Below are 12,982 nucleotides of genomic sequence, written 5' to 3'. Positions count from 1 at the left end.
AATCTTTTTTTCTGAGCAGTAAGTCTCAACAGAGGTCTTAAAATATTCAGTGAACCATATTGTAAGTAGATGTGCTGTCATCCAGGCTTTGTTATTCCATTTATAGAGCACAGGCAGAGCAGGTTTAGCATAATTCTTAAGGGCCCTAGGATTTTCAGAATGGTAAATGAGCACTGGCTTCAATTTAAAGTCACCACCTGCATTATCCCCTAACAAGAGAGTCAACCCGTCCTTTGAAACTTTGAAGCCAGACATTGACATCTCTTCTCTAACTACAGAAGTTCTAGATGGCATCTTTTCCAATATAAAGCTGTTTAGTCTACATTGAAAATCTGTTGTTTGTTGTTCCACCTTCATCAATTATTTTAGCTAGATTTTATGGCTAACTTGCTGCAGTATCTACAAGAGCACGTGCTTCACCTTGCACTTTTATGTTATGGAGATGGTTTCTTTCCTTAACCTCATGAACCAAACTCTGCTACCTTCAGACTTTTCTTCTGCAGCTTCCTCACCTCTCTCAGCCTTCATAGAATCAAAGAGAGTTAGAGGTTTGCTCTGGATTAGGTTTTATTTAAGGAATATTGTGACTGATTTGGTCTTCTATCCAGACCACTAAAACTTTCTCCATGTCAGCAATAGACTGTTTCACTTTCTTATCATTCATGTGTTCACTGGTGTAGCACTTTTAATTTCCTTCAAGAACATTTCCTTTGCATTCACAATTTGGCTAAATGGCACAGGAGGCCTAGCTTTCACCTTCTCTAGCCTTTTGACATGCCTTCCACACAAAGCTTAATCATTTCTAGCTTTTGATTTAAAGTGAGAGACATGCAACTCTTCCTTTCACTTGAACACTTAGAGGCCATTGTAGGATGGCCATTGTAGGATTATTAATTGGCCTAATTTCAATACTGTTGTGTCTCATGGAATAGGGATGCCCAAGGAGAGGGAAAGACTCGACGAATGGCCAGTAGTGGAGCAGTCAGAACACATACAACATTTATCCGTTAAGTTCACCATCTTATGTGAGTACTGTTTGTGGTGCCCCAAAACAATTACAATAATAACATCAAAGATCACTGATCACAGATCAGCGTAACAGATGTAATAATAATGAAAAAGTTTGAAATATTGTGAGAATTACCAAAAACATGAAGTGAGCATGTGCTGTTGGAAAAATGGACCCAACAGATTTGCTTCACACAGGGTTGCAAAAAAAAAAAATCTTCAATTTGCAAAAAATACAATGTCTTCAAAGTACAATAAAGTGAAGCACAATAAAACAGGGTATACCTACACTACCTCATAATGGCAGTGGCTTCCATTTGTGCTGGCTTAAAGGCCAAAACTCTTAAAACAGCTTCCAATAAGCTTTGTGATTTAGTGTCACCTCTGGCTCATCTGCTATTACCTTGCTCCACGCCATCTTTCTTTAACTTTTCTCAGTTCCTTGAACTCACCAGGTTCTCTCCCATCCAAGGGCTTGGGTATCTACCCTTTCTTCTTATGGAACTGTTCTCTTTCTCTCCTTACCCCTACAAATGCCATCCGGCTGAAGCTTGTCAATTTTTTTTTTTTTTTTGGATCTCATTTAAATATCTCCTCTTCAGGGAAGACTTTTTGAGCAGTAGACCAGAAAGTTAATTTTATTACTTATTTACCTCTTGGGAGAAAAGAACATGAACTATAGTAATCGATTCATCCAGATTTTTTCCATTTTAAGCCAAATTATATTGTATTAAAAATGTATTTAATAAGTCCTAGCAGTGACATCACTACAGTGGTATGGGGGTGCAAACCACCGCAAGTGACACTATCAGTGGGGGTGACACCAAAATGTCTACAGCAGAATTTTTTTTGTATAAATATACCTGTATCATAAAAGGATAAATATTTTTCATAGTCCGAGTTTCCATGTATCACTATATCTACGAGGCTAGAACTCTGTTAATTTGCTTTTTGAACCTTCTAATGCCTTCAAGTCAGAGGTGCCATTATTTTCCAATTACAATGATGTTTCCAATCCTGTGGTTTTGCCTACACACACCACAAGCACACACTGTTTTCTTTGCTGATGGTGATTTTATTGCGGCTGATTTTGTTAAATTTGTTAAATTTTCTGGTGTTTTTTTCTTTTTATAGCTACAATATTGTGGTCATTAGTATTTGTGAACCTATATCAATAACTTTTTTTGAGAATGAAGTAGTAATTAAAGGAAAAGAAGGAGTGACATAAGCGAATTACAATTTACGAGTAATATTAGTACAAAAAACATTATCAAAGATTATGTATGCTCTGGTAGGAAGGAGATCCATGGGGGAGGTGACACCATGAGTTGTCACACTGGGCAACACCAACCCTACTGATGCCACTGAGTCCCAGATATATTCCCTTATATAAACATTGATAACCTAGCTGGGAAAGTTCAGAAATACCTTTGAAATAGTGACTATGACACAACTTTTTATACATTGAACATATATTAATCACATTTCAGTTAAGACAAAATATATTCAAGCTTAAGCAGATTCAGAAATAATATTATAGTGTACATATGGATGGCAGCACAACACTGGCTGTGAAATTCCTAGTCTGTATGAGATTATTATGGGGAAATAAGTTATGGGAGTAATCAAGTTTCGTTGAAGTCTTGAGTAGATAAAGACAAGTAGCCAGAGAAAAGGTTGGGAAGGCAGATTTAATCCAGCCTTTTGAGAATCTCAGGTGTAGGGCTAAAGCAACTGTACTTTATGTGCTAATGAGTACCAAAACTAAACCAAACCCATTGCCGTTGAGTTGATTCCAACTCATAGCAACCCTATAAAACAGAATAGAACTGCCTCATAGAGTTTCCAAGGAGCTCGTGGTGGATTTGAACTGGTAACCTTTTTGTTAGCAGCTGTAGCACTTAACCACAATGCCACTAGGATTTTAGAGATTCATTATGTATTAATAGAGAAATGGAATAGTTTTGAGGACCCCAAGCTGTTTTTTTCAGTGTCATTAATCAAGTCATGTCCTTTATGAACATCATCAGCCATACTTGAAAAATGAGTACAACCATGCCTCACTTCTTAACAAGTAAGAACAATAGACCTTGAGCTAGAGTACTTAGTTGGCATCCCGGTTACAATGCTGACTTGGGTTTACCCCAAAAGCAAAAGTTTTAAACACTGAAAAAAATTGCAGTCCTCTCTTGGATTCAACTTTCTCTCACTGCCATTAGAGCCAGAGGGAAGCCAATTAGCTACTGGGATATCAACCCAAATTCAGTAATGTTTTTACTATGATGCCTTAATTGATATCCTCATTTTGCTTCTTACAATAGAAAAACTAGAGCTTTTTTTTTTTTTTTTCTCTCACTCTCATAATCTTTATCAGACTTTCACCTCTGTGGACATGAAAGTGGGAAATCGAACCACCCTGACTGAATTCATTTTGGTGGGCTTCTCAGCAGACACCCAGTTGCAGCTGATTCTATTTGGAATATTTCTGTTGCTGTATTTGATAACCTTGTCCGGGAACATGACTTTGGTTATCTTAATCCGGATTGATTCCCGTCTTCACACACCTATGTACTTTTTCATAGGCAATCTGTCTTTCCTAGATTTCTGGTACACCTCACTGTTTACCCCCAAAATCCTAGTTAATTGTGTCTCAGAAGATAAACATATTTCCTTGGCTGGCTGTGGGGCCCAGATGTTCTTTTCCTGTGTTGTAGCCTACACTGAGTGCTATCTCCTAGCAGCCATGGCTTATGACCGCCATGTGGCAATTTGTAACCGCTTACTCTATTCAGGTACCATGTCCAGTTCTCTCCGTACTGGGCTAGTTGCTGGTTCCTACATTGGAGGGTTCTTGAATGCCATAGCCCATACTGCCAACACTTTCCGCCTGAGTTTCTGTGGTAAGAATATCATTGACCACTTCTTCTGTGATGTACCACCATTGGTAAAAATGTCCTGTACCGATACAAAGGTCTATGAAAAAGTGCTCCTGGGTGTGGTGGGCTTCACAGTCCTCTCCAGCATTCTTGCCATCTTGATTTCTTATTTCAACATCCTTCAGGCTATCCTGAGGATCCACTCGGCCACAGGAAGGCTCAAAGCCTTCTCAACCTGTGCTTCCCACCTGATCTCAGTCATGCTCTTCTATGGATCCTTACTCTTCATGTATTCAAGGCCTAGTTCCACCTATTCCCTGGAAAGAGACAAAGTGGCTGCTCTGTTCTACACTGTGATGAACCCATTGCTCAACCCTCTCATCTACAGTGTGAGGAACAAAGATGTCAAAGAGGCTTTCAGGAAAGCAATACAGACAATACGACCACAAGGATGAAGGTCATCATTTATCTTCTTAATGAATGCTCTTACCGTATTTTCCAAATCATTGACTTATATACATGTTTGAAAATATTGATCTATTTCAATTAAATTCCACAAGTTAGATTTAATGAAATACTAAGTAAACAATTCCATAATTTTCATTATGTTGTTGTTTAGGAGGTATTTAGATTATAAAAAAGAATGATTTTAAATTCATGGAGAAAGATAGCTCTACAAATTTGTATGTCACCTTAAAAAGATTGATTTCTCGCTCATACAGTGAGTATACCACAGTATTGTCTCTCAATCCACATCACACTATATGCTCCCACTAGGGGAAAATAACAGACTCAGGTGGAACAAAATGAAACAGACAAATAAAAAAAAAAAAATTAAAAACCAGTCTATTCTAGACTCATCGTTTCTTTTCTTCTACCAGAAAACTTGAACTTTAAAGAAAGTTTACAGCTCAATATCGGACACAGAGCAAATGTTTAGTAAATATTATTTTCAATACTCTCTAGGACACTGCAAGTTAACAATTATTAGTTCCATTTTACAAATGAGGACTTTGAAGCTCAGAAGTTAGACCTTTGCTACTGAAAAATTATAACTACTGCTGAAATGAACACCTTTAGAAAATGCATCTAAATTAAAATTTTAGGACAAAGAACTTTAGCCACTTCACTGCTTGTATTGGTTCTGGCATTTCTGATCTTTCCTCAAATGTATTTATTTTCTAATGGGTCACTGTGCACACTCTACTCATCACAAAATTCTTAACAATCTGTATTTGTCTATCACCACGGAAACACTGGGAGTACTTGACTGGAAGTGTTTGGGATGTATTCTACAAGTTTTAACACTCCTTATAACATTTTCTTCACATTTCCATAGTAACCATCACATAAGGAATAAAGAAAAGTCCAGTCAATTTCAGGGGACACAGCCATGTAAAAATTAAACCTTTGGGATCTCAGAAGTAATACATACATCTGTTTGTTTTACATTGAACCAAGATTCCTTTAAAAAAAAACCTATATTAATATTAAACTGACTCTTCCTTGTTTCACATTAAACCAAGATGTGTATTTTTTTTTAAACTACGTTAATATTAAACCAGAGCTATATTATATATAGTGGTCCCTGGGAGAAACAAAAGGTCATGTGCTCAGCTAGTAACCATAGAGACTGGAGGTTAAAACCCACTGGGAGGTGCCTCTGCTTCTGAAAAGTCATGTTGTTGTTCTTAGGTACTGTGGAATCCCTTCAAAATCACAGTTCCCCTATGTAAGCAAAACAAAGTGCTGCTGGGTCCTGCACCATCCTTACAATCTTTGCTATGCTTGAGCCCATCTTATAGCCACTGTGTCAGTTCTCTTATTGAGGGTCTCCCTCTCTTTCGCTGACCCTCCCCTTTACCAAGCATTATGTCATTCTCCGGGGACTAATCCCTCCTGATAACATGCCCAAAGTATGTGAGACAAACCTTTGCCACCCTCGTTTCTAATAGCCATTGAAAACACTATTGAGCACAGTTCTTCAAAACACGTGGTCAACATACGTCTGTTTCGATTCGACTCAATAGCAACTTTCTTCCTCTGTTGCTGTATATTCTATAGTACAGATTGAAGTCTGATCACTACGAAAACAAAACAAAGAATCTAAAACAAAGAAATACATCTTTTTCAATGAATTCTTTTAATAAAAAAGAGTATTTCTTATTCCAGTTCCCCAACTTGCCCTGAAGCAATCCATTATTACTTAGCACTGGGTTAAGAAATTTATGTCAATTTAGGCTTCTAGTTGTTTTAACTTAAGGAGTTTTTTCAGAGCCTCTTTCACATCTTTATTCCTCAGACTATAGATCATGGGATTCAACATGGGGAAGACCACAGTATAAAACGTAGAAACCATCTTGTCCCTCTCAAGGAAATAACTGGAGCTTGGGCGAGAGTAGATGTAGAGAATGGAGCCATAATATAAGGTGACAGAAATCAAGTGGGAAGAGCAGGTAGAGAAGGCTTTGAGGCGGCTCTGGGTGGAGCGGATCCTCAAGATGGCGGCAATGATGAAGAGGTAGGAGGCAAGTATGAGCACAGAGGGGGTGATGACATTGGAGGCCAGAAGGAAGTACAGCATCTCCTGGTAGCTGTCTTTCACATCACATGCCAACTTCACCAACGGTGGGACATCACAGAAAAAGTCATCAATGACGTTGTCACCACAAAAATCCAATGTGAATGTGTTACTGGTGAGTATTGTTGAGTTGATGAAACCTCCAGTATAGGTGCATATAACCAAAAAAATGCACAGTCTTTTTGACATGACCTGGGCATAAAGCAAGGGGTTGGAGATGGCCACATAGCGGTCATAAGCCATGGCGGCCAACAAGTAGCACTCACTATATGCCAGCCCAGCAGAGAAGAAGAACTGAGCAATGCAGCCAGCAAAGGAGATGCTTTTGTCCTCAGAGATGCAGGTGACTAGGATCTTTGGGGTATAGACAGAGGAATACCAGAGATCCAGGAACGACAGGTTGCCAATGAAAGAATACATAGGTGTGTGAAGCCGGGAGTCATTACAGATCAATGTTATGAGCATGGTATTTCCCATCAGAGTCACAGAGTACACACCAAGGAACACCACAAATAGGATCAACTGCATCACAGGGTCTGTTGTAAAGCCCACCAGGATGAACTCTGTCACATTGTGATTGCTCCTCTCCATGGCTAAAGGAACCTTACCTAAAAATGGAGTTTTGTTCACTCAACTCAAATAAAATGAAGACATTCTATGTGCCAGGTATATGTGATGTTTTCAAGACTAAAGGCATTAGAATTCAGAGTTCTGAGCAGGAATCTTGACTTGAGAAACTGATGGTAGTTCTCTGAGCCTCAATGCATTCATTTCAGTAAAATGTGTTTGTACCGGTACAGCCATAATGCTGCTGGAGTCTGTTTATTATTTTCAAAATAAAATTTTTTGAGCTTCAGGTGCTGTTCTAGGCTTTTCTTCTAAATGAGTAAACACATAAGAATAAAAAATAAGTATAGAAAGATTTGCAGATAATGTTAAATGTTATGAAAAAAGTAAAAGTGGGTGATGGATTTAAAAAAAAAAAAGGTGGGAAAGGATCTAATTGAATTTAAACACCAAGGGAAACCCTCCCTTCCTTTATTTACCAGAAGAAATGGGCAAGTTGTTCAGATCCCATGAGAGGCAGGAAGGTCCCTGCAGTTTGCAAAATGTAGTTATGCAAATATAGAGAAAGTTTTCCTCTCAGCTACCCTAGAGGAGCCTTTGGTACAATTATCATAAATCCCAAGAGTGAAGACTAGGTTGAGAATCAGAGTGAAATTTCAGAGTGGAGATAAATGATCAAATCCATCTGGTTACGTCAAGTAAATCAAACGTGACATCATTGTGAGTATTTCAGTGTCGAAAAGCCTAGAATTTAGCATTATTCTAAAGTATCAAACATTACCATTTTGCACTTGGCATTATTCTACATTAGCATTTAGCATTATTCTACAGTATCAAAAATTATGCCTCCTTTATAGTCCTGAAATGAAATTTATAGATCAAACTACTTATAAACATATATATGTATGAAAATATACTACGCCTAATGTAAAGTTAAATAAAAGGAAAGTTTATTATATAACTATTACACTGTAATAATTACAGGAATTATATAAAACAATGTCAATTTGAATATGTAAATACTGAAATACTTAACGAAACAGATACTTACACACATATATAAAATCCTTATGAATACACCCATGATTCAAATATCAGAAATGACATTTACATTGGTAACAAGATTTTTCTTATAAGAACACTTCTTGATAAAGTCCCCAACAAAATAAATAACAATCTTCCCTCAATTTTTAATTCCTAGGCAAGCTCGTATATATTAAAGCCTTGGAAAACGTACTTTGTAGATATTTAAATTTTTCTGGAATAGCGAATAATTCTTGGTAAAATCCTGAACAAATACATTACGATTGTCTCTTAATTTTCAGTCACTGCATTTCTAGAAAAATTCGTATGTATGAAAGCTTTGCAAAATATATATTATGTTTATTTTTAAAGTGGAATCAGTTTCAGATTCTTTATCATAAAGAGGTTCACATGCACAAATATCTATCAAGACTGTGTATAAGAAGTGGTACATTTTGTTTGTAAGGGGCTGCCCCATGCATGCAGGACACCTTTCATCTTTGTCTCCTAGATACTAAATGGCCAGGAGGGGCCTCAATCTTTGTGACAATCAAAAATCTGAACACATATTTCAAAAATGTTTCTTAAGGGATTTTACTACTTTGTTAAGAACTTCTCCACAGCTATGCAAATTGCTTTGTAATTCTTCATAGCATTCTTCTAGAAATTATGTGAAGGAATAGAAGATAACTGGAGAAAATCATTGAGTGGTCAAATTGTCTGCAGTGATATAGTGCTCCATTCACCTTTTCATGAGTCCACTTTGTCACTGGGGTCAAGAGGTGATAGGAGCTCACTAGAAAGTTAATGGAGCCCCTAGGTGCCTAGGTGGCACAAACAGTAAGCATTCCACTACTAGCCAAAAGGTTGGTGGTTCAAACACACCCAGAGACAGTTCAGAAGACAGGCCTGGCAATATGGTTCCAAAAGGTAACAGCCTTGAAAGCCCTATGGAGCAGTTCTACTCTGTAACACACAGGGCATCATGAATTGGTATCTTCTTGAAGGCAACTACCAATAACAATAAGGGTGTAAACTACATGAGAGGAAGGATTTTGCCTGGTTTATTACTACACCCCTAGTGACTTTTCTTTTTTTTTTTTAGTGCCTAGAATATTGTCTGGCATATAACAGATACATAATCTGTATTAGCTGAAGGAATTAATAAATGAATGAGTGAGTGGACCACCCTGACTCTGAAGAGAACCAAGTGAACAGATCTTTTCTAGGTGACCTCGTAAAACCACCAACAGATTTTCGTGCAGTACCTGCACGTATTTCCTGGCACCAGTAATCCCTGGCATTTGTGTTCTTTGCCGATACATACAGGAAAAAGAAAAGAAATCTGCCCACAAAATAGTCAGCCTGACCAAAGAGCAGATCATTTCTTTTCTCAGCTGAGCGGGTTTGTAAAGGAGTTTCTTAGGTTTTCAACAGTTGCCCTTATATGTCATGATGGAGATGCCAGATGGAAGCATGTCTCAGAAATCAGAGCTGACTGCTAAAACTGGAGATGGCTGGGGTATCAGAAAATACATTTGACTTTTAAGCAAATAACTTGGATTCAAGTTCTGTCCCCATGACATAAATGCTGTAGGACCTTGGAAAAATCACTAAGCCACATCGGTTAGCCTTATTTTTTTTCATATTATAATGTAGATATAATTTATCTCTCCCTGGGGTTGTTATCAACACACAAAACAACAACAGGGTTGTTGAGGGAAGCGACCCCAAAAGGGTTGTTGTCAAGGTTAAGAGGAGATAACCCATGTGAAGGCTGAGCACAGTGCCTGTCAGGTGGTAAACACTTAAGCAAACAGTGGTTCTTAAATTCAGTGCACATAAGAACAACCTGGACTCCACCTGCAAGATTTCAAGTTGACAAGATATGGGTGAAACCCAGGAACCTGCTTTCTCTCAACCAGTCCAAGTGTTTCTGATGCAGGTTTTTTCGTAGATCGCATCTGAGAAATGCTGAAATGAATATCAGTTATGTTATTAATATTATTATTGTTGTTATTATTTATTATTTCAGCAGCCCTGCATACATTGCAGTGTTGAGAATAATCGAGGATCTAACCAATGCAAAGATTTGCACAGTGTTATACATTTAACAAGATGAGCAATAAACAGATCAGATCTCCGTGTGAACTCTGATGTCAATTATTTCAATCGCTCTAGATGTCAGTTGTTACAGTGGTTAATATCCTGCCAACTGAAAGGTTGGAGGTTTGAGTCTACCTTGAGGTAACTACTAATGGGAATGATGATAATTTTCACATATGATTTTAGGAAAACTTAAAGAGGATGTTGTATATAGAGAGCTTAGTACATGGTTTGACATGGAAAAAAATCTATCACTTCTTATGTAAGTAATGATGTTACACTGCTGTAAAGCTGTGGTATTGCTTTTTTATGTAAAATATTGCATGAGTAAAATTTGTATCCAATAAATCTTCTGTATATCCTGATACATGTTCTCTCTTCTAATCTTGCATCATTCTATACTCTCTCACAAATACCCTTTGCCCTACTGTCCTCTCAATTCCCTCTGTCAGTTTGTCATAATGTGGTGACTTGAGTGTTGCCGTGATGCTAGAAACTATGCCACTGGTAATTCAAATATCAGCAGGGTCACCCATTGTGAATAGGTTTCAGTGGAGCTTCCAAACTAAAACAGGCTAGAAGAAAGGCCTGGTGATCTACTTCTGAAAACTAACCAATGAAAACGTTATGAATCACAACAGGACATCATGTGTGGTGAAGTAGAAGGCCAGTGAGGGCCACGGGGACCCTAAGTGAAATGGATTTGTACAATAGTTACACAGATGCACTCGAACATGTTGGTGATTATGAGGATGATACAAGACTGGGCAACGTTTTATTCTATTATACATGATGTCAGAAGAAGTCATAGTTGATTCCATGGCAAGTAACGACAGCAATGGCCAATCAATGACCTAACCATCCGTCATGGAGCCCAGTGTGATGCTCTGTACTTTGCTTCCCTCGTCTTTCTGTTTATGTTCTCTGCTCTGAGCTCTGTTGCTTCAGAGATGGTAATTCTCTTCTAGTGGGTTTCAGACACTTTTCAGATTCTTAGGAAAAGCCATAAAATTACTCTCACAAGGTAAAAAATAAGACACAACAAAACAAAAACCCTCATAACTCAACCTGACACAAAAACAAAATGGAGCCCACATTTTCTTGATGTTTCCGCTGAAATCCACCTATGGACATAGTTGAGAGCCTGGCTTGAAGAGCTGAGTAAACTAACTTTTATCAGAACCAGATTATGCCTACCCGACAGTGTGTGCTAACCAAGTAACATGTTTGTTTTACTAATCAGGTTATATTTGTATTATGAGCTAAAATAGCATCTTCTACCCACCCAAAATTATTAAAATACAATTTTTTTTTTGCCTAGAAGTGTTCTTAAACAAACCATTTTTAAAGGAATATCAAGGTGAAAGAAATTTAAACTTCTCTTTTGACCCTCAGGCCCCTACCCTCTGCTTCTTCACTTTGCTGCTCCAGTTACTGCTGAGATTTCATAAGGGCTATTGGCCAAGTGGATCCTAATGGTTTCTTGATTGCTAATTTAGCCTTTGTCTCCCTTGTCCTTTGCTGTAATGCTAGTTCCCCTTTTTATGTTACTTACAACAAGAAATAATATATCTCTTCTTGTGCTTTCAGCAGTTTCAGAGATGGCAATCGGATGATTGCAATTTTTAAAGAGGGCCTTTCCTCATCCATCATCATGTCTTAGTATGCAAATCGGACTGCTTGTGAGACACAAATAAAATCTTCCATCCACTTCTAACAACTGAATTAGGCAACTTACCTACAATTCTCAGCAGCACCACCATCCCATCAGAACTGAAACCTGCTGTTCCCAGAATCTTTTATACCAGTTTCTGGATCCCCAGGGTTGTAGATTCCTACAACCTCTCAGGATTTAATACATTGAGAAATGACTAACAAGGCAATTAAGCAAAATTGCATGTTGACAAATTGGGCATTATTTAATAAGATGGAGCAGTTTTTTTTATTATTATAGTGCTTTAGTTGAAAGTTTACAGAGCAGATTAGTTTCTGATTCTGCAATTTATACAAAAATTGTTTTGTAACATTGGTTGCAATCTCCCTGATGTGTCAACACTCTCCTCCAACCCTACTTCCCCATTTCCATTCATCCCATTTTCCTCTCTCTTCCTGCTTTCTTGTCTATGCTTTTGGGCAGATGTTGCCCATTTGGTCTCTTTTACATGATTGAGCTAAGAAACACATTCCCCACCTGTGTGTGTTGATTGTTTTTATACCTGTTTAATCTTTGGCTGAGGGAAGGACTTCAGGAAAGACTTCAGTTCTGAATTAAAAGGTGTATAGGGGCCATAGTCTTAGGGTTCCAACAGTCCCTGTCAGAGCAGTAAGTCTGGTCTTTTTTTGCAATTTTGAATTTTGTTCCACATTTTTCTCCTTCTCTGTTTGGGACATTCTATTGTGATGCCTATCAGAACAGCCGGTGGTGGTAGCCAGATACCATCTGATTGTTCTAGTCTCGGGCTAGTAGAAGCTATAATTGTGATTCATTAGTCCTTTGGACTAATCATCACTTAGTGATGACTTCCCCTATGATGTGTTCTGTCTTTCCCTTCACCAAAGTTACCACTTTTCTACTATCCGGAAAACCATCAAAGATTGTTTCTTTCTGTGTGTAAACCTTTTCTTGAGTTTTTATTATAGTCTTATACAATATTTGTCTTTTTTTGATTGACTTATTTTGCTAAGTATAATCCCCTCCAGATTCATCCATCTTGTGAGATGTTTCATAGATTTATCATTGTTCTTTGCCATTGCATAATATTCCATCATGTGTATGTACCATAGTTTGCTTATCCATTCATCTATTGGTGGGCACTTAGGG

General features: G+C 37.8%; 2 protein-coding genes across 2 annotated transcripts; one reads left to right on the top strand and one right to left on the bottom strand.

Annotated features, from left to right (window-relative positions):
* The first annotated feature begins 3,391 nt into the window (after positions 1 to 3,391).
* On the top strand, positions 3,392 to 4,339 carry LOC135232058 (olfactory receptor 9G4-like). Its single transcript, XM_064289342.1, has one exon. The coding sequence runs from the start codon at positions 3,401 to 3,403 to the stop codon at positions 4,337 to 4,339; it is 939 nt and encodes a 312-aa protein (XP_064145412.1). The 5' UTR covers positions 3,392 to 3,400.
* A 1,200-nt stretch (positions 4,340 to 5,539) lies between these two features.
* Positions 5,540 to 7,455, bottom strand: LOC135231840 (olfactory receptor 9G19-like). The gene has a single exon (XM_064289037.1). It carries the CDS (start codon positions 7,054 to 7,056, stop codon positions 6,121 to 6,123), a length of 936 nt encoding a protein of 311 aa, XP_064145107.1. The 5' UTR covers positions 7,057 to 7,455; the 3' UTR covers positions 5,540 to 6,120.
* Between the last annotated feature and the right edge of the window lie 5,527 nt (positions 7,456 to 12,982).

Source organism: Loxodonta africana, chromosome 7 (genome assembly GCF_030014295.1).
Source record: "Loxodonta africana isolate mLoxAfr1 chromosome 7, mLoxAfr1.hap2, whole genome shotgun sequence".
NCBI lineage: Eukaryota > Metazoa > Chordata > Mammalia > Proboscidea > Elephantidae > Loxodonta > Loxodonta africana.
This window is presented reverse-complemented; position numbering and strand designations above follow the sequence as displayed.

What these genes read in the sequence shown, in the direction of transcription:
- LOC135232058 (XM_064289342.1), top strand. Translation starts at nt 3,401, where the DNA reads ATGAAAGTGGGAAATCGAACCACCCTGACTGAATTCATTTTGGTGGGC.
- LOC135231840 (XM_064289037.1), bottom strand. Translation starts at nt 7,056, where the DNA reads ATGGAGAGGAGCAATCACAATGTGACAGAGTTCATCCTGGTGGGCTTT.